At 44.1% G+C, this 21748-nt stretch overlaps 1 protein-coding gene across 1 annotated transcript; it reads left to right on the top strand.

The window, feature by feature from the left end:
* The first annotated feature begins 1464 nt into the window (after nt 1-1464).
* Nucleotides 1465-2784, top strand: LOC119307677 (NAC domain-containing protein 90-like). Its single transcript, XM_037583745.1, has 3 exons — nt 1465-1621; nt 1723-2024; nt 2317-2784. Exons 1-3 carry the CDS (start codon nt 1465-1467, stop codon nt 2626-2628), a joined length of 771 nt encoding a protein of 256 aa, XP_037439642.1. The 3' UTR covers nt 2629-2784.
* The last annotated feature ends 18964 nt before the right edge of the window (nt 2785-21748 follow it).

The raw sequence follows: 21748 nt of genomic DNA, 5'->3' as shown, positions 1-21748 counted from the left end.
TGGGTTTGTTTGGGGGGTAAAAGAAGCGGAAAAATAGATCAGGGGGTAAAGTGAACCACCCACTTTATTCAGGGTAGTAAAATGGACTTTTTTTCTAGATAGTTCTGTTTTACCCCTTTGTAACTTTTTTGTTCCTCACTTTTTTCCTCCCCCGTGTAACATACTTTTTACAATTATATGAAAAATATACCGTAGAACGAATTGTTCTCAGGTTCATAAATATACCATAGAGATGGTGATCTAAACGCTCTTATAATACTTCACATAGAGGGGTCGCGGGATCCACGTGTGTGGATAGTTATAGGCCAAAGTATCTTAGTTTTTTAGGCTGTTCATCGTCTTAGCTTCAGCGGTGGTGATGGCGACGCTGAATAAAATTTCTTCAGATCCTACTCCGATGAGACGATTGGTCGTATCGTTGGGGATGGATTTGGAATCTAGTCTGTTCAAGTAAGGATGGTGTGACGGCGGTGGCATCCTCGTGGTGGACATGTGTCCTCGGACTTCGCCGTTGCGACGGCGTCTGCTCCAGTGTCGACGCGGAGCTTGGGAGGTAGTCCAGTAGCAGATGTAGATTGTGGTCTGCATCGACAACATCTGAAAGACAGAACATGTGCTGGGTTTGTGGTTGATGGATGACAGGTGTGGTTTCCTCCTTCAACATCTTAGTCGTGGTGGGGTGTCAGATCTGAAGTTCGATGACATGTTCAGGATGTTGCCCCGATCTGATTCATTGGCTTAACTTTTGGGGAGCCACCTTGGAGGTACTCAAAGCTGCATATCAGCGATGGAGCCGCGTCGAGCTCGGGTGAGGAGGTGATCCATCATTCTATTCTTTGGTGGCTACTTTGATGGTGCCGGAGGCAGGGGATGGACATTGGTGTCAAACTCAAAGATGTTCTGCTATCTTTTCAGTTTTGTCATGTCGGTCCTTACATAACTTGTACTTTAATCTTTATCATATAAATGAAACACATATTATCATGCAAAAAAAATACTTTACACAGAGAGTACTTTGTACAATTACATGAAAAATATACCGTAGAACAATTCTTCAAAGGTTCAAAACGAAAAATTCGACATATGCATGTCATCATGTTACTGTTTCCACGCCACGCCCACGCGTAGTCACGTCATATGGAAGATGGTGACCAGTGTAGGCAGCCAGGTTAGTTAAATCCAAAACTGAATCAACCCTCATTAACTAAGACTCTTATATAAGTACTGTATAAGTATAACTAAGAGAAGCGAAATGTGAACACGGCTGAGACTGACCGAGTCCTTCCTCCTCACCGCACACCGCAAACTCCCCACTCTCCGTCGCTACGTTTTTCCACAACAGCATGAGAAATTTCTCCCTCGCGCCGTCCTATATAACCCCAAGCTCCACAGACGTACACCACACACGCCGTTCCCGCTCCATTCGAGCTCCGTAAGGGTGATCAAGTCGATTGGACGTGCGCCATGGGCGAGCTCCCTCCCGGGTACCGCTTCTACCCTACGGAGGAGGAGCTGGTGTGCTTCTACCTCCGGCACATGCTCGACGGCCGCCGCCGCGGCGACATCGAGCGCGTCATCCCCGTCGTCGACGTCTGCTCCCTCGACCCCTGGCAACTCCCAGGCAAGAACCAAAGACACTATACATGTGGTATGCATTGCTATTAGCGGTGAACTGCTATTGAGATCCCATTGCTAACTGAATGTGTGTGTGTGTGCGTGCAGAGGTGCACCGGGGCGCGTGCGCCGGGCACGGGGAGCCATGGTTCTACTTCTGCGCGCGGCAGGACCGGGAGGCGCGGGGCGGCCGGCCGAGCCGCACGACGCCGTCGGGCTACTGGAAGGCGGCGGGCACGCCAGGGTTGGTCTACTCCGCCTGCGGCCGCCCTGTCGGGACCAAGAAGACCATGGTCTTCTACCGCGGCCGCGCGCCGGCCGGAGCCAAGACCAAGTGGAAGATGAACGAGTACAGGGCCTTCGACGACGACGGTGCCGATGCCGATGCCGGTGCCGCCGCGCGGCTCGAGGTAATTAACAATATAAACGCGTTTTAGGTAGATGATACTCGGTACTACTAGTAGTATATTAGAATCACAAGTTGCCATTCTTTTCGCCAATTCGCCATATGCCGGGTGTTCTTTCACGCAGCAAAGAGCCATGATCAAATGCTGATTGCGAAAGCTGCCTATGGCTAATTGGCTATACATACCCGTAGTCAACTGGTCATTTGAGACGTGAAGAAATATGCAAATCAGTCAGTAGTAGTTAATTATAGCATCTTTAGATGTTTATTTATGCATTTTTTGTGCTTGTTTGTAGGTGAGGAGCGAGTTCAGTTTGTGCCGTCTGTACACAAGGTCAGGCAGCTTGCGGCAGTTCGACCGCCGGCCGTGCACTGCCGCCGCCGGAGGACGCCGCTCCGAGGACCCGGCGTCGCCGTCTGCCGCGCTTGCGTCGGCCAGTGAGGACGTTGAAGTGGGAAAGGGCCAGAAGAGGAAAAGGCATGCAGCGAACGACGTCCCGTCGTCCAGCGACGCCTACCGCTCCGTGCAGCAGCAGCAGAAGCAGGGAGGCGCCGACGAGGAGCTCGCCGACATAACCGACTGGGCAGAGCTCTTTGACTGGATCTAACACATGGATGATGAGGCTCTTAAACAGGATTCGATTCATTAAAAAATCATTTAGAAAAATAAACGCATATTTGCATTAAAGCTTTAGATGAGCTACAGCTACTTAATTCTTTATTCTTTTTTAAAAAAGTTGCCGTCACCATGATGCCATTTCTACGTACTATCATTTCCCCTGTGGAATTTAACAATGCAGCTCCAAATTACCACAGAAAAATGCACAAGTCAACTGCTTGTGTTCTCTTCATGCGTGCAAAGATTCCTTTTTCCACTGCAGCGATCGTGACATCTGTTATTATTGTGATGTGTGCGAGCAAGTACGATCAAACCTAACAGACTACTAGTACTACATGACGAGCTACTCTAGGCGTAGGTCCATCCACAAATTGACTATCCGTTGAACTTTGCTTGCTGCTAGAACGCAAAAGAGTTTTCCTGTCTTCACCGAATGAGTGGCATATGGTTTGGTGCTTGGAAATGTCATGTCAGGAGTAATCTCGATCAGCTAATGTCGGCAGAATGTAACTCTGTCATTCGAAAAAAGAAACTCACGTTTTTCTTGCAAAAAATTAAAAATAAATAAAAATACGCAGCTTGTGCGTCAGGCTGATTTCTGACACGTGCATGCATCTGTCATGCATTCATTAGGGCAATGGCCAACGGTTAGCCTCAAAGGTGCTGCCCCGTATGCCAGCTAGGTTCGGATGCCATCTTGGCAACAAACTGATAGTCTCAAGGTGACAGGTGCTGCCTGCAAAGAAGGCTGGTGCTTCGATGAAAACTGTGTAGAAAAAGTAAGGAGAGAGAAAGGAAAAGTGGAAAGAGTGAAGCGAGCTGGGAAGAACATAGCAAAGTCTGACGCATGCAGAAACCTTTGAGGCAGCATGTGGGGTTGGGTGATGATTAGTATGAGCAATAGCCCTAGCTATCCTAGCCTATGTGGATGTACGGAGGCAACACCTTGCTAATGCCTCCATTGTACATGCCCTTAATTGGCACATTGCCTTTTTTTTGAAAAAGTTTCGATCTATTCATCAACTCTATTCATCAACTCTCATGGGGTACAAAAAATATCAAAAGTAAAAATTACATCCGTAGACCACCTAGCAACAACTACAAGCACTGTCGTGAGCAGAAGGCGCGCCGCTGTCATCGGGCCTCCCTTGCCGAAGATGGGCAAACGTCGTTATAAGTCGTCGTACTAAGGCCCCGTAGGAACCGTTGCAGATGAAGAGAAGCATAGATCAAAAGGTTCTGATGCAGTAGTTTCATTTATGGACCCATCGTTGTGGTTGCAAGGGCAGAATGCTGGTCGTCTGTGGTGGTTGATTTGGGCATTCTCACCTCGATCTGGCCGCTGGAGGAGGACTCCCGTGGCTAAGGATGACCTCTGTTGCAGATGGCGGTTGTGGTCTCGTGCACTGCCATGCAGCTGTACCGACCCAACTTGGTAATGGGGTCTACGCTTGATCGGTACTCGACATTTGTGTGTTGGCTACGGCGCGTTGCATGTTCGACGCGGTTCAGTGTGTAAGTAGCTAGATGGGCGGGCATGGGCTACTTGAGCTTCAACAGTGGCTATATGTGCCACACGAGTTTTACAACTCCTTGACAGTCATGGCGATGATATGTGTGAAGACGTCCCACCCATACGCTAACGCCACTACCTCCTCTTGTCACCGCCATTGGCGGCGAGAAACTCCTCCTCGGCAGGTGGTCGACAAGGTGGCTCTGCGGGGCATGTGCTTCTCTTTGGTGCATAGTTGCAAGGAGTGTCTGGAGAGGCATGATAACTCACCCGATGGACACCACAATGGTTCTACCATGAGTATTTGGTAGTGCAACTTTCAGAAGATCCGTTTGCAGGATAGTGCTTAGAACACCACTTTATTGTCCACGATGAAAACTTTTGTTTTAGCTTTCATTGGTTAGATGCAACGTTGAACTTTGAGTGGTTACCTTGTTAAAGGTGTTGTCTCCATGTCGACATTCCAATCTTGATTAGTTGGTGTTGGCATTCAGGATGAAGATCCTTTTTTGGGCCGTCTTTAGCAGGACACGATGACAGTGGCATGAGGGTGTTGTCTCACTGCGGAAGAAAGGCGTTGCTATGGAAGAAGTCTGATTAAGAAAAAGGAAAACTTGAAAGATAAGTTGTCTCGTTGCATGAAGCTTGGCTGGGCTTGATCAGTTGGACTCTCCGCCTTTGGGCCAGAATGCAATACGCGTAAACCCGTGCTAATGTGCAGACGATGGTTGATCATCCCAAAACTAGAGGCTAATGCATGCTTTGTCGCACCATTCGTCACTCGCGGCATTAATTTTTTTCTCTGGCAGGTTATTGTGATCGGTTGTTTCATTTTGATTTTATTATGTTGGTTTTGGGTTTTAAGTATGATATGACTGTGTTTTTTTCATTCGTATATCATATGGTTCTGAGAGCAGAGTTGAGTTGTTAGGTGCGTTGTAGTTGAGGAAGTCCCAGACTAGGGGGTCCTCAGGCTGCCAGCCTATCTCTTATGGGCCGGACAGGTGAGCTGCACTACAACTGCTAGAAGGCTGAGCTATGAGGCGACTCTGTATCCAGACAAGAAACCTTTGATGCCTTGGTGTGTCCTCCAAGTCAAGATAAGAGAATCAACATGTTTATCCCTTCATCATAACCGACCATATGTAACCCTAGTCCCTCTGGTGTCTATATAAACCAGAAGGTTTTTAGGCCGTAGAGTCTAGAGGAACAACCATCACCCTACTCTCCTAGGGGTTTAATTTATCTGATCTCGTGATAGATCGACTCTGTAATCATCCTATACACTTCAATATAATCAAGCAGGACATAGGGTTTTAACTCTTCGAGAGGGCCCGAACCTGGGTATAACATCATGTCCTTCGTCCCTTGTTCCCCATTGATCCAAGATCCACAGATCGGGACCTCCTACCCGAGATCTGCCAGTTTTGACACCAACATGGGTGCTTTCATTGAGAGTTCCGATGTGAGATCGCCGGAGGATCGATGGCTCGCTTGATCATCGGAGATGGCATCAACACCGGGGACATCTTTGTTTCCAGTCAGCTTTTCACGTTCGGCGGCATCGTGCTACACGCTAACTCGGTCGGTCATCTCGACCAGGTCGACAGCTTCGCCCCTTAGCATCAGATCAGGTTTGGTAACCTAGAGTACGTCGCTGACACTCGGGGCGATCTAATCCTCACATGCATCTCAGCCTTGCTGGAGGCGCCCAAGAACCCTGAAGCTTCAACTTCGGAATCTCCTCCCGACCTAATCTTTGGGTTGGCTCTTACCTCGGATCCGGATTCAAACCTAGATGTGGCCTTTGCGTTCGAAGATCGGGAGTCAACCCCGGCCGGACTCGCCTCTCCTATCTCAGATCTGGCTTCAAACCTAGATGCGTCCTCTGTGTCCTAAAATCGGGAGTCAACCCCGGCCGGACTCACCTCTCTTGCCTCGGATCCATCTTGAAGCCTGGATGCGACTTCGGAGTCCGAACACCAGGAATCAACCTTGGTCGGACTCGCCCCTCGCACCATCGTACCGGAGGTCGACTCCGAAGAAACCCCATATACCAATCCGGCTAGTCTCGCCCTGTTAAACGACATGCTAGATCAGATCCAGATGATGATCATCATGGATGGCCCATCCTCGTCCTACGCTCGGCTTGGTCTGGAGGCGGGCCACGGGGAATTTCACGCCCCACCCACTTAATAGCCACTATCGAAGATTTAACCAACATGCTGGACTACGCTTCTGAGGAGGCCGACGACATGGACGAAGACGTCGAAGCCATGGCCCACACTACTACCCCATCACTGGACGGTGGACGGCCACCTCCACCTATGATGTCTTTATTGTGGACACCCCCAAGGATAAGGGCAATGGAACCAATGGGAAGAACGACGACGACACCCCCGGACAAGATGGCGATAAGCCCGACGAGGAGCCGCCCAAACGCTGACGATCCAAGGGGCGTAGGGGCACGGAAAGCAACATGGGCACAGGGGAAAATGGTACCCCGAACAATATGGAAGACCCCGACGACCTTGTCGCCCCTGAGTAATAGCTTGATGGCAAGGAGGGGCACGAGGGCCAATATAACTCCGAGGACCTCAATGACTCCGAGGACAGCAACTACCTCCCTCTCTCTGAAGAGGAGGTCAGTGATACGTCTCCAACGCATCTATAATTTTTGCTTGTTCCATGCTGCTATATTATCATTCTTGGATGTTTTAGAATCATTTTATAGTAACTTCATATCATTTTTTGGGACTAACCAATTGATATAGAGCCCAGTGCCAGTTGTTGTTTTTTGCTTGTTTTGTACATCGCAAAAAATCAATACCAAATGGGGTCCAAACGCAGCGAAACTTTCTGGAGATTTTTTCTGGACCGAAAGATACCCGGTGGACCAAATAAGTAGCAGAGGGGAGCTCTGAGGGGAGCACAACCCACCAGGGCACGCCCGGGGGGCCAGGCGTGCCCAGGTGGGTTGTGCCCACCTCGGTGGCCTCCCACACCGCCTCTTCTCCCTATAAATTGCCAAATATTCCAACCCCCCCGAAGATAACGCTAGATCAGAAGTTCCACCTCCACAAGCCTCTGTAGCCACCAAAAACCAAACTAGACCCCGTTCCTGCACTCCGCTGGAGGGGGAAATCATCACCGGTGGCCATCTTCATCCTCCCGGCAACCACCATGATGAGGAGGGAGTAGTCTACCCTAGGGGCTGAGGGTTTATACCATTAGCTTTGTTAATATAGTTGGATGATATGGTGTTTCTCCCTCTCTATCTTGTTGTCATGAATTGAGTTTTCCTTTTGAGATTTCGTTCTTATCGGATTGAATACTTTTATGGATTTGAGAGCACTTGATATATGTCTTACATATGAATACCCGTGGTGACAATGGGGTATTATATTGATTCACTTGAGATATGTTTTGGCACTCAACTCGCGGATTCCCAAGGTGACATTGGGGTAATCTATGCATAGGGGTTGATGCACGTTCCCGTCTTCTATTTCTCTGGTAGAAATCTTGGGGCACTCTTTGAGGTTCTTTGTGTTGGATGTGTATTATGAATCTGAATTTGTCTTGGTGTTATTTTAGTACGAACTCTTGATAGATCGATCGGAAAGAACAACTTAGTGTTATTTTATTACGAACTCTTGATAGATCGATCGAAAAGAATAACTTGGTGTTATTTTAGTAAGAAATCTTGGATAGATCGATCGGAAAGAATAGCTACAAACAATTTGTTCTTATGTTCTCTGCTAGATAAGAACTTTGGAGTGATTCTTCATCGCACGTTGAGGGTTGGTTATATGATCCAATTAGATTAGCATTGTTGAGAGATTGCACTAGCGAAAGTACGGACCCTAGGCCTCATTTTGAAGCATTGCAATACCTTTTGTGCTCCGTTTTATCAATTGCTACCTTGCTGTTTTTTATTGTTCCTATTACAAAAATCAATATCTACTATCATTACTACACTTGTATCATTATCTCTTCGCCGAACTAGTGCACCTATACAATTTACCATTGTATTTGGTGTGTTGGGGACACAAGAGACTTTTTATTATTTGGTTGCAGGATTGTTTGAGAGAGACCATCTTCATCCTATGCCTCCCACGGATTGATAAACCTTAGATCATCCACTTGAGGGAAATTTGCTACTGTCCTAGAAAACTCTGTGCTAGGAGGCCGAACACAAGTCTAGAAGAACAAGTTGTGTAGTAGACATCAGTTATCCCTGGAGCCGATGATTTCATCGTCCCTGAGGACCCACTGGACCAAGAGAAGTTCAAGCGGCAACTTATAGCCACTGCACGAAGCCTGAAGAAGAAGAAACAATAGATAAAAGCCGAAGAAACAGCCTCAGCGACAGATGGACAAAAGTTCTGGCAGCTAAAGAAGGGTATGTGTTGGGGGTATAACTATTAGTATAACCCGCCCAGGAGGGGCCAAGTTATACCTATGGTGATTCATCATATGAAGCCCACGAGGATGTTAAAGATAGCCGTTTAGTTAAGGGCCCAAGGCCCAAAGGCAACTTAAGGCCCGTAAGGGTAAACTGCCATATATGTAAAGACTTGTACTATAAGGCATGTAAAGATAGTCACTGAGCCGGACACGTTCTATGAGCCGGCCGGGACTCCATGATCCGCTGAGCGTCGACCTGTATATATAAAGGGACGACCCAACGACAGTTCAGGACAAGAAACAACAGATCGAAAGCTAGGTCAAGAGGATTCGCTCCCTGGTAATTGAGACATAAGCAATACCACCTCAAACTGGATTAGGCCTTTACCTTCACCGCAAGGGGCCGAACCAGTATAAACTCTCGTGTCCTTTGTCCCGTTTTAACCCCTTTAACCTTCCTAGTAGCGATGGCTCCACGACTAAGTCCTTTTGTTAGGACATCTGCCGTGACCTTTCCACGACAGTTGGCGCCCACCATGGGGATAGCACACGGTGGATTTGAGTTCTTAAAGAGAAACTTCGAAGGGCTCAAGGGATACGTTTGTGGGCCGGATGACCAAAAGTCATCGCGGCAAACTCTACATCGACGATGCAGGCTGGGGCCCCGACGCCGGCTCAATTTTAGTACGAGTACCGGGTCCCCTTCGGTGTAATCCACGTTTTCATCGGCAAGATCGGTGAGCTGGGCCCTGAGCTGGACATCTGCACTGACATCATCGAGCTATCTCAGCGTGCGAGACCCGCTCGAGTTCAGCCTGCCGTGAATCGTGCCTTCGTGGGATGCATCCATGGAGCGGAATTTTCTGAAGGATCTATGTCTGGCGGTAAGACGGCCATCTACACTGATGGTGAGTCGTCCACGGGCGAGACTACTTCATTGTATAAGCTCCAAGATGGTGGACTTGGGAGCTATTCCGATGGCGACAGTATTCCGGACCCCTATGAGCCACCGAACAGAGTCGGGATCTTCATGGCTGGAACCCAGCCTGGAAAAATTCTTCAACCGCGGCGGCAATGACTTCCGGGTTAGCAGTGGTGACGGCAGCCGGGACAGGAGGCCCTGTGTGCCCGCCGGCTCAGGTTCTGATGGCTTTAATGGATATATTGACGGCTCTGCTAACAGCCATGGTAAACCTGGCGAATCAAGCTCAGCATGATGCGGAGGTGGCACAGTTACATGATGAGGTAGCACTAGCCAAGGAAGGCCTGGCGGCAGAGGACGTCAGGATGGCCACGGAACGGGCTGCTTTGGATGCTCAGGCCCAACGGATTCAATCGGAGGCTTTCCAACTTACGATGGATCAAAACGCTTCAAACAAGATCATGAGGAGGAGCCACCAGTCCCGTCTACCTCCGGTTTACGAGGCTAGAAACCTTTTCCACATGCCTGGTGCAGGGTCCAGTAACCTGCCAAAGGCAAACCGGGCTGCGGCACCCGGGGTTGGAACGCCGGTTCAACCACGCATGACAGAACCCCCTCGTCTGAATACCGCTCTGCCTCAGCATGTACCGACGCCACCAGGTCATTATTCTAACCCATTGGAGAACATGACTGCTGCGGTGGCACGATTGGCGGCTCTCCCGGTGGATGGAGACTCTCCAACGGCAGTTGAAACACGAAGGGCTAGAGAACTTCTTCAGACGGCATTGGCGCAACAGGAGGCATATTCTTACAGTCGATATAGGATTCACTCGACCCCTCGCCCAAGCCGAAGCCGGAGTTATAGCAGGCACATGGACTCACCCGTCGTTTCAAGCAACGCCCAATACCGTGACCAGCCGTGCGGGCATGACCCGTCGCGTGATGGAGCTCTTAACTTGGTTGATCAGGACAGAGTGCGTCAAGAAGCCGAGCGGGCGGCTGATGACCCACAAGTGTAGGGGATCTATCATAGTCCTTTCGATAAGTAAGAGTGTCGAACCCAACAAGGAGCAGAAGGAAATGACAAGCGATTTTCAGTAAGGTATTCTCTGCAAGCACTGGAATTGTAGGTAACAGATAGTTTTGTGATAAGATAATTTGTAATGGGTAACAAGCAATGACAGTAAAGAATGTGCAGCAAGGTGGCCCAATCCTTTTTGTAGCAAAGGACAAGCCTGGACAAGTTGTTATAATGAGAAAAGCTCTCCCGAGGACAAATGGGAATTATCGTCAAGCTAGTTTTCATCACGCTCATATGATTTACGTTCGTTACTTTGATAATTTGATATGTGGGTGGACCGGTGCTTTTGGGTACTGCCCTTTCTTGGACAAGCATCCCACTTATGATTAACCCCTATTGCAAGCATCCGAAACTACAAAAGAAGTATTAAGGTAAACCTAACCATAGCATGAAATATATGGATCCAAATCAACCCCTTACGAAGCAACTCATAAACTAGGGTTTAAGCTTCTATCACTCTAGCAACCCATCATCTACTTATTACTTTCCAATGCCTTCCTCTAGGCCTAAACAATGGTGAAGTGTCATGTAGTCGACGTTCACATAACACCACTAAAGGAGAGACAACATACATCTCATCAAAATATCGAACGAATACCAATTCACATGACTACTTATAGCAAGACTTCACCCATGTCCTCAGGAAAAAACGTAACTACTCACAAATCATATTCATGTTCATAATCAGAGGATTATAAATATGCATTAAGGATCTGAAAATATGATCTTCCACCAAATAAACCAACTAGCATCAACTACAAGGACTAATCAACACTACTAGCAACCCACATGTACCAATCTGAAGTTTTGGTACAAAGATTGGATACAAGAGATGAACTAGGATTTGAGAGGAGATGGTGCTGGTTAAGATGTTGATGGAGATTGACCCCCTCCCGATGAGAGGATCGTTAGTGATGACGATGGTGATGATTTCCCCCTCCCAGAGGGAAGTTTCCCCGGCAGAACAGCTCCGCTGGAGCCCTAGATTGGTTCCGCCAAGGTTTCGCCTCGTGGTGTCGGAGTTTCATCCCGTGAGCTTGCTTATGATTTTTTTCTAGGGTAAGAGACTTCATATAGCAGAAGGTGGGCACTGAAGGGCTGCCAGGTGGCCCACGATGCAGGGGGGCGCGCCCAGGGGGGTAGGGCGCGCCCCCCACCCTCGTGGGTGGTGGGTGGCCCCCCTCAGGTAATACTTCCGCTGAATATTTTTTATTAATTCCCAAAATAACTTTCGTGGAGTTTCATGACTTTTGGAGCTGTGCAGAATATGTCTCCAATATTTGCTCCTTTTCCAGCCCAGAATCTCAGCTGCCGACATTCTCCCTCTTCATGTAAACCTTGTAAAATAAGAGAGAATAGCCATAAGTATTGTGACATAACGTGTAATAACAAACCATAATGCAATAAATATCGATATAAAATCATGATGCAAAATGGATGTATCAACTCCCCCAAGTTTAGACCTCGCTTGTCCTCAAGCGGAAGCCGATATCGAAAAATATGTCCACATGTTTAGAGATAAAGGTGTCGATAAAAATAAAATACAGATATGAGGGCACCATGATCATTCTTATAACAACAACACATATATATTTTGTCATATGATTTCTTATGCTCAAGTAACAATCTATTCACAATGTCAAGTATGATACAGAAACTTCATTGAGAACTAACAAACTATAATCTCAGTCATTGAAGCAATTGCAATTTATCATAACATCAGAAAGACTCAATAATAGAGCTTTTCAGCAAGTCTACATACTCAACTATCATTTAGTCTTTCACAATTGCTAACACTCACGCAATACTTATGGTTATGGAGTTTTAATCGGACACAGAGAAAGATAGGAGCTTGTAGTGTTGCCTCCCAACCTTTTACCTCATGGGTAATGTCAACAATAATAGTTCATGCCAACTGACATCCAATTGGATATATATATCAGGATCTTTCCAACACGAGGTGCTTGCCAAAGGATAAAATTTAAAAAGGAAAGGTGAAGATCACCTTGACTCTTGCATAATGTAAAAGATAGGCCCTTCACAGAGGGAAGCAGAGGTTGTCATGTGCTTTTAGGGTTGGATGCATGAAATCTTAATGCAAAAGAACGTCACTTTGTATTGCCACTTGTGATATGAACCTTTAGTATGCAGTCTGTCGCTTTTATTACTTCCATATCACAAGATCGTATAAAGCTTATTTTCTCCACACTAATAAGTCATACATATTTAGAGAGCAATTTTTATTGCATGCAACATGACAACTTACTTGAAGGATCTTACTCAATCCATAGGTAGGTATGGTGGACTCTCATGGCAAAACTGGGTTTAAGGATATTTGGAAGCACAAGTAGTATCCCTACTTGGTGCAAGGAATTTGGCTAGCATGAGGGGAAAAGGCAAGCTCAACATGTTTGGATGATCCATGACAATATACTTTAACTGAGATGTGAGAAAACATAACCCATTACGTTGTCTTCCTTGTCCAACATCAACTCTTTAGCATGTCATACTTTAATGAGTGCTCACAATCATAAAAGATGTCCAAGATAGTGTATTTATATGTGAGAACCTCTCCTTCTTTATTACTTCCTATTAATTGCAACGATGACCAAAACTACGTTTGCCAACTCTCAACAACTTTTAATCATCATACTCTCTATATGTGAAGTCATTACTATCCATAAGATCAATATGGTCTTTTTTATTTATTTTATTCTTTTATTCCCTGAAGATCATAGCAAGAAAGAAAAGACCTTGACTCAACACTAATCTTTATTATATATAGCTCACAGACTCGATTACATAGAGGGATCACAAAGCAAAATTCAAAACTAATTCATACCAAAACTTTATTCTACTAGATCAAGATATTACCAAAAGGATTGAACTAAGTAAAACGGTAAAGATAGGAGTGTGATGGTGATACATACCGGGGCAACTCCCCCAAGCTTGGCAATTGCCAAGGGGAGTGCCCATACCCATGTGATTATGTCTCCTTCTTCCAAATTGGTGGTGTGATCTTCTTGGCGATGATTCTCCTCGGGATACGATTCTCCTCCTCGAGCTTATTGACTTGTTGCTTGAGGTCCATATTTTCCTTGCGGAGCTTGCCCGTGACGGCTAAAGCTCCTTTCACCCAAGGATGTTGCATAGCTGCTGGAGAACAAGTGACACTCTTTTTCATTTTTTCATAAGAAAGAAATTTAACATTGAAAGGGATCACCGAGTTTGGAATGGCAGAGCTCTGTAGTTCCCCCATCGTGAATCTGGCTTGGAAACGAGAGGTAACTTCTTGATCCTCCTCCATAGCATCTATACTTTACAAGTCGGCTTCCATCTCATCCTCCATTGATGGCCCAAAGTGATAAGCATCGCTGTTTGCTCTTGGACATGGCGTCGGGTGAGACATCCGACTCTCCCCGACTGACTCTTGAGATGACATCTTGCTCTAAATATGCGACAGAAACAGCTCGAAACAAAAACAGAGGATTTTTTTTGCGTGATACGGTGGTCAAAACCTTCAGGAGATTATATAATGAATTTTTACCGACCAAAAAAAGTATCGTGCAAGAAAACAGAGTCCGGAGAGCACACGAGGTGCCCACGAGCCAAGGGGCGCGCCCAGGGGCGTAGGGCGCGCCCTCCACCCTCGTGGATGCCTCGTGTCCTTCCCGGACTACTTATTTTCCTATTTTCTTAGATATTCCAAAATGGAGAAAAATTGCTATTAGAACTGTTTTGTAGTCGGTTTACTTACCGTACCACATACCTATTCCTTTTCGGAGTCTGAAACGTTCTGGAAAGTGTCCCTTATTTATTCCTCCAGGGTTATGGTTTCAATAACACTAGATAATACCCCGCGCGTTGCTGCGGGATTTATTGTAATACGTTGTCGTGAATAAATTAGAACATATGAAAGTTCCCTGTGTCATATTGTTGCGGGATTTATAGTAATACATTGTCGAGAATAAATTTGAACATACGAAAAGTTCTCTGCGTCATATTTACGGGTGTCATACTTTGCACATTTGCATAATAGAAATTCACTTTGCACTCTAAAAAAAGTTGCTTCCCAAAAAAATGCCAGTTATAGAAATAATGATGGCAAAGTCTTGTGGCTCTTTTTTTTCATGACTACCTTCATGAAGCAGACACATTGGTATAATTCATAGCTTTAGTTAGCTACATTGCTAAAAACGGGCTTACAATTCTCTAGAAATATAAAGAAAGGAAACCATTCACATCGGAAGATCTCTTATGCTTGATCTCAAAAGGGTAAAGATTATTATTGTCGATACCAATTAGAGGTTTTGCCAATGCCTTCTATGTAGCCTACATTGCAAGTTGAAGAAGCAATAAAACATGGGACATGAATATTTGATTGTCCCGGAGAAGATGGATGGACAAATATATGATTAATATCTTACCTAGTCAAAAACTTCATGTAGACATAAATAAGGAATGATAGCGGTCCTGAAAAGTGAAAAGAAAAACTGTCACATTTCTTTTGGCAATCTATGAAATGTGATGAAACAGATGTACTAACGAAATACATCTGAAGTCGATGTGAGTACCAGGAAACTGTTAATGTATAGAAAGAAACTTTAACCACCAGAGCACAAATGAAACTGAAAATAATAATAATAATAATAATAATAATAATAATAATAATAATAATAATAATAATAATAATAATAATAATAATAATAATAATAATAATAATAATAAAATGGTTTGCATTGCTTCACTATCATGCTGTCAGAGACATCTGAAATGTAAATCATGTGTCTAGTAAACAAATTTCATCAGGGGTATCCTGAGAAAGGCATGATTCATAAACTATTTCCATCCATAATTTAATCAGCCGGCTTCATAGTGCTTACCAAGGCCACAACTTGTGGAGATGAGATGCACGTGTACCACTTCAAACAACAAAAGGCTTGATTAACAAAGACATGGGAGAAGGGACTACAGATGTAGCATAACCAAGCAGGGCCGACCGTAACTGAAGTTGATCTAGACTAATGCAGATTTCGATGAAATACACGCTGCTGTCTTAAGAGTAAAATAGAGACAACCGCCTGAAGGTAGTTTATTCTATTACGGGGAGTACAATGAATCAGATTAACCGCAAAGAAAATTCCCTCGCACTCCATCACTCGGCAAAACAAACCTATACCTCATGCCACGATTTTGGATAAAAGGTGCAAACACCAACGGCCAACCTGATGTTGGAGACGATTAGAGCGATGCTGCTCCACAATTTAAAGAGGCACTTTATCTGGAGCAGGGGAAGTCATCCGAGAGCCGGCAGCGTCGTCACTTATGGGTAACCGGGCGGTTGTGGGTGACGCTCTTGAGGAGGCCGTTGAGGTTGCCGAGGTTGGACGTGTTTGTACTGCAGGGTAGCGGGCGGCCCTGTGTGTTGCAGCTCCTGGTGTTGGATCTGACAGGCGCACCTGGATCCGTGGAGGTCGACGTGTTGCGTGCCGCCGCGCTGGATGGCAACCAACGACAAAGAATCTCAATTCTTATGGGTCAGAGGCGGCGGCGGCCCTGCACCGGATCTGGTTGCGGCGATAGAGGTGGGTTGCATGAGGGAGTGGTTTCCTAGGTGAGCACCGGAGGGCAGGCTTGTAGGGCACCGTCTGGTGGTGCGTTGAAGCATGGGTCGAGGTTGAAAGCGTCGCCTGGTCATACTTTGCACATTTGCGTAATAGAAATTCACTTTGCACTCTAAAAAAGTTGCTTCCCAAAAAAATGCCAGTTATAGAAATAATGATGGCAAAGTCTTGTGGCTCTTTTTTTTTCAGGACTGCCTTCATGAAGTAGACACATTGGTATAATTCATAGCTTTAGTTAGCTACATTGCTAAAAATGGGCTTACAATTCTCTAGAAATATAAAGAAAGGAAACCATTCACATCAGAAGATCTCTTATGCTTGATCTCAAAAGGGTAAAGATTATTATTGTCGATAACCAATTAATGGTTTTGCCAATGCCTTCTATGTAGCCTGCATTGCAAGTCGAAGAAGCAATAAAACATGGGACATGAATATTTGATTGTCCCGGAGAAGATGGATGGACAAATATATGATTAATATCTTACCTAGTCAAAAAGAATAAGATCAAGCATATGTTTCAAATGCATTCATATGAAATGATACATAATAGTATTAGAGAAAAAGAAAACATGTTGATATCTTAACCGACTAATTCAACTCCATTTATAGATGTGAGCAATCAAATAAGTGCATGCACAGTTTTGTTGCAAGTAGTTGTTTAACTTACATGTAGCCTCATAAAAGTACGCATCCCATCTTGAAGGTATCCATTGTGGCAAACACTTCATGTAGACATAAATAAGGAATGGTAGTGGTCCTGAAAAGTGAAAAGACAAACTGTCACATTTCTTTTAGCAATCTATGAAATGTGATGAAACAGATGTACTAACGAAATACATCTGAAGTCGATGTGAGTACCAGGAAACTGTTCATGTATAGAAAGAAACTTTAACCACCAGAGCGCGGATGAAATTGAAAATAATAATAATAATAATAATAATAATAATAATAATGATAATAATAATAATAAAATGGCTTGCATTGCTTCACTATCATGCTGTCAGAGACATCTGAAATGTAAATCATGTGTCTAGTAAACAAATTTCATCAGGGGTATCCTGAGAAAGGCATGATTCATAAACTATTTCCATCGATAATTTAATCAGCCGGCTTCATAGTGCTTACCAAGGCCACAACTTGTGGAGATGAGATGCACGTGTACCAGTGCAAACAACAAAAGCCTTGATTAACAAAGACATGGGAGAAGGGACTACAGATGTAGGATAACCAAGCAGGGCCGGCCGTAACTGAAGTCGATCTAGACTAATGCAGATTTCGATGAAATACACGCTGCTGTCTTAAGAGTAAAATAGAGACAACCGCCTCAAGGTAGTTTATTCTATTACGGGGAGTACAATGAATCAGATTAACCGCGAAGAAAATTCCCTCGTACTCCATCACTCGACAAAACAAACCTGTACCTCATGCCATGGTTTTGGATAAAAGGTGCAGACATCAACGGCCAACCTGATGTTGGAGACGATTAGAGCGATGCCGCTCCACAATTTAAAGAGGCACTTTATCTGGAGCAGGGGAAGTCATCCGAGAGCCGGCGGCGTCGTCGCTTATGGGTAATCGGGTGGTTGTGGGTGACGCTCTTGAGGAGGCCGTTGAGGTGGCCGAGGTTGGATGTGTCGGTACCGCAGGGTAGGGGCGTGGCCCTATGTGCTGTAGCTCCTAGTGTTGGATCTGACAGGCGCACTAGGATCCGTGGAGGTCGACGTGTTGCATGCCGCCGCGCCGGACAGCAACCAGCGACAGAGAATCTCAATTCTTATGGGTCAGAGGCGGCGGCGGCCCTGCATCGGATCTGGTTGCGGCGACAGGGGTGGGTTGCATTAGGGAGTGGTTTCCTAGGTGAGCGCCGGAGGGAAGGCTTGTAGGGCACCGTCTGGTGGTGCGTTGCAGCGTGGGTGGGGGTTGAAAGCGTCGCCTGGTCTGCCAGAATATGGAGAGATGACTGATGGGCTTCTCTTTACTAGGTTTTACACTGATGGGCTTCGGTGGAAGACAGAGGAGGCCTTGTTTGATTAATTACCAAAGTTAAATATCTCAGAGAAAAAAATTACCAGAGTTAAATCACACCATTGGTTGAAAAATGCTGAGGTGGATTGGCTGCATGCCAAGAGAAATAGGATAGTGGGGATGAACTATTTAGGTATTATAGATTAGTTTCAACATTTGTAGGATTACCTGAGATATAATGTTTGATTCTTTGACCGTTCACCACCTTCGGATTTGTGCCTTCGTAGTTGTTGATTTTTATGGCACCAGAACGATAGACCTCCTCGATAACATAAGGGCCTTCCCATTTAGAGAAAAGTTTTCCTGCAAAAAATCTTAAACGAAAGTTGAATAGCAACACATAATCACCTACGTTAAACTCACGCTTTTGTATCCTTTTGTCATGCCATCTTTTAACTTTTTCTTTAAATAGTTTGGCATTCTCGTAGGCCTGGGTTCTCCATTCAACAAGTGAGCTAATGTCAAATAACCTCTTCTCACCAGGAAGTTTGAAATCATAATTGAGCTCTTTAATAGCCCAATATGCCTTATGTTCAAGTTCGAGAGGTAAGTGACATGCTTTTTCCATAAACCATTTTATATGGAGACATACCCATCGGATTTTTGTATGCAGTTCTATAAGCCCATAATGCATCATCAAGTTTCTTGGACCAATTCTTTGTAGATCTATTAACAGTCTTCTGCAAAATTAATTTGAGTACTCTATTACTCAATTCTACTTGACCACTAGACTGTGGGTGATATGGAGATGCAATTCTATGATTAACATCATACTTAGCAAGCATTTTACGAAAAGCACCATGAATAAATGTGAACCACCATCAGTCATTAAGTATCTAGGGACTTCAAACCTTGGAAAAATAACTTCTTTAAGCATCTTAATAGAGGTGTTATGATCATCACTACTAGTTGGAATAGCTTCTACCCACTTAGTAACGTAATCAACAACAACTAAAATATGTGTATACCCATTAGAGGCAGGAAACGGTCCCATATAATCAAAGCCCTAAACATCAAATGGTTCAATAACAAGAAAATAATTCATAGGCATTTCTTGACGTCTACTAATATTACCAATTCTTTGACATCCATCACAAGACAAGACAAACTTACGGGCATCTTTGAAGAGAGTAGGCCAATAAAAACCAGATTGCAATACCTTATGTGCAGTTCTATCTCCAGCGTGGTGTCCTCCATATGCCTCGGAGTAACACTTGTGTAGGATCTGTTCCTGTTCATGCTCAGGTACACAACGTCTAATAACACCATCTACTCCTTTATAAAGGTGTGGGTCATCCCAGAAGTAATGTCTTAAATCATAGAAAACCTTTTTCTTTTGCTTCTATGTGAAACTAGGTGGTATGAATTTAGCAACAATGTAATTAGCATAATCAGCATACCATGAAACAGTACGAGAAGCATTTATGACAGCTAATTATTCATCAGGAAAGCTATCATTAATAGGTAGTGGGTCATCAAGAACATTCTCTAACCTAGACAAGTTGTCTGCAACGGGGTTCTCAGCTCCCTTTCTATCAATAATATGCAAATCAAATTCTTCTAGTAGGAGAACCCATCTAATAAGTCTAGGTTTAGCATCTTTCTTTTTCATAAGATATTTAATAGTAGCATGATCAATGTGAACAGTTACTTTAGAATCAACAATATAAGGTCTGAACTTATCACAAGCAAATACAACTGCTAAGAATTCTTTTTTAGTAGTACCATAATTTCTCTGGGCAGTGTCTAGAGTTTTACTAGTATATTGAATAACATTTAGTTTCTTATCAACTCTTTATCCTAGAACAACACCTATAGCATAGTCACTAGCATCACACATAATTTCAAAGGGTAAATTCCAATCAGGTGGCTGAACAATAGGTGCAGAAATAAAAGCTTTCTTAAGTATTTCAAATGCTTCTTCACAATCATGATCAAAGACAAAAGGAATATCTTTTTGCAATAGATTAGTGAGAGGCCTAGAAATTTTAGAAAAGTCCTTAATGAACCTCCTATAAAAACTGGCATGACCAAGGAAACTTCTTATACCTTTAATGTCCTTGGGACATGGCATCTTTTCAATAGCATCAACCTTAGCTTTATCAACTTCAATACCTCTTTCATAAATTTTATGCCCCAAGACAATACCTTCATTAACCATAAAGTGGCACTTCTCCCAATTCAAGACAAGACTAGTATCTTCACATCTCTGCAAAACTCGATCAAGGTTGCTCAAGCAATCATCAAAAGAGGATCCATAAACGGAGAAATCATCCATGAATACCTCACAAATCTTTTCACAAAAGTTAGAGAATATAGACATCATTCATCTTTGAAAGTTAGCAGGTGCATTACATAAACCAAAAGGCATACGTCTATAAGCAAAAGTACCGAAAGGGCAAGTAAAAGTGGTATTTTCTTGATCCTCTCCTGACACAGGTATTTGAGAGAAAACAGAGTAACCATCTTGAAAGCAAAAATGTTGTATGTTTGGATAATCTTTCTAGCATTTGATCAATAAAAGGTAAAGGGTAATGATCTTTTTTAGTAGCTTTATTTAATTTGCAGAAATCAATTACCATCCTATAACCTGTAATAATTCTTTGCGGGATCAATTCATCTTTATCATTAGGAACGACAGTAATACCTCCCTTCTTAGGGACACAATGGATAGGACTTACCCACTGACTATCAGCAACGGGATAAATTATACGAGCCTCGAGGAGCTGTAGTATTTTGTTTCTTACCACTTCTTTCATCTTAGGATTTAATCGTCGTTGGTGATCAATAACTGGTTTGGCGTCCTCCTCCAATTTTATTTTGTGTTGGCATAAAGTGGGACTAATGCCCTTAAGATCATCAAGAGTATATCCAATAGCAGCACGATGCTTCTTCAGAGTTTTCAATAATCTTTCCTCTTCCTGCTCTGAAAGGTTAGCACTAATAATAACAGGATATATCTTCTTTTCATCAAGATAAGCATATTTAAGAGTATCAGGTAATGGTTTAAGCTCAAACACGGGATCACCCTTGGGTGGTGGAGGATCCCCTAAGATTTCAACAGGCAAGTTGTGTTTCAAAATAGGTCCCTGTTTAAAGAATACTTCATCTATTTCCCTTCTTTCATTCATATACATATCATTTTCATGGTCTAGCAAATATTGTTCTAAAGGATCAGTAGGAGGCACGACAATAGAAGCAAGACCAATAATTTCATCCTTACTAGGCAATTCTTTATCATGGGGTTGTCTACAAAATTTAGCAAAATTAAACTCATGAGACATATCCCCTAACCCAATAATAACAACATCCTTTTTGCAATCAATCTTAGCATTAACAGTATTCAAGAAGGGTCTACCAAATATGATGGGACAAAAGTCATCTTTTGGGGAACCAAGAACAAGAAAATCAGCAGGATATTTAACTTTCCCACACAAGACTTCAACATCTCTAACAATCCCAATTGGTAAAATAGTATGTCTATTGGCAAGCTTAATTGTAACATCAATTTCTTCTACCTCAGCAGGTGCAATATCA

The sequence above is a fragment of the Triticum dicoccoides genome, chromosome 1B (genome assembly GCF_002162155.2).
Source record: "Triticum dicoccoides isolate Atlit2015 ecotype Zavitan chromosome 1B, WEW_v2.0, whole genome shotgun sequence".
NCBI lineage: Eukaryota > Viridiplantae > Streptophyta > Magnoliopsida > Poales > Poaceae > Triticum > Triticum dicoccoides.
This window is presented reverse-complemented; position numbering and strand designations above follow the sequence as displayed.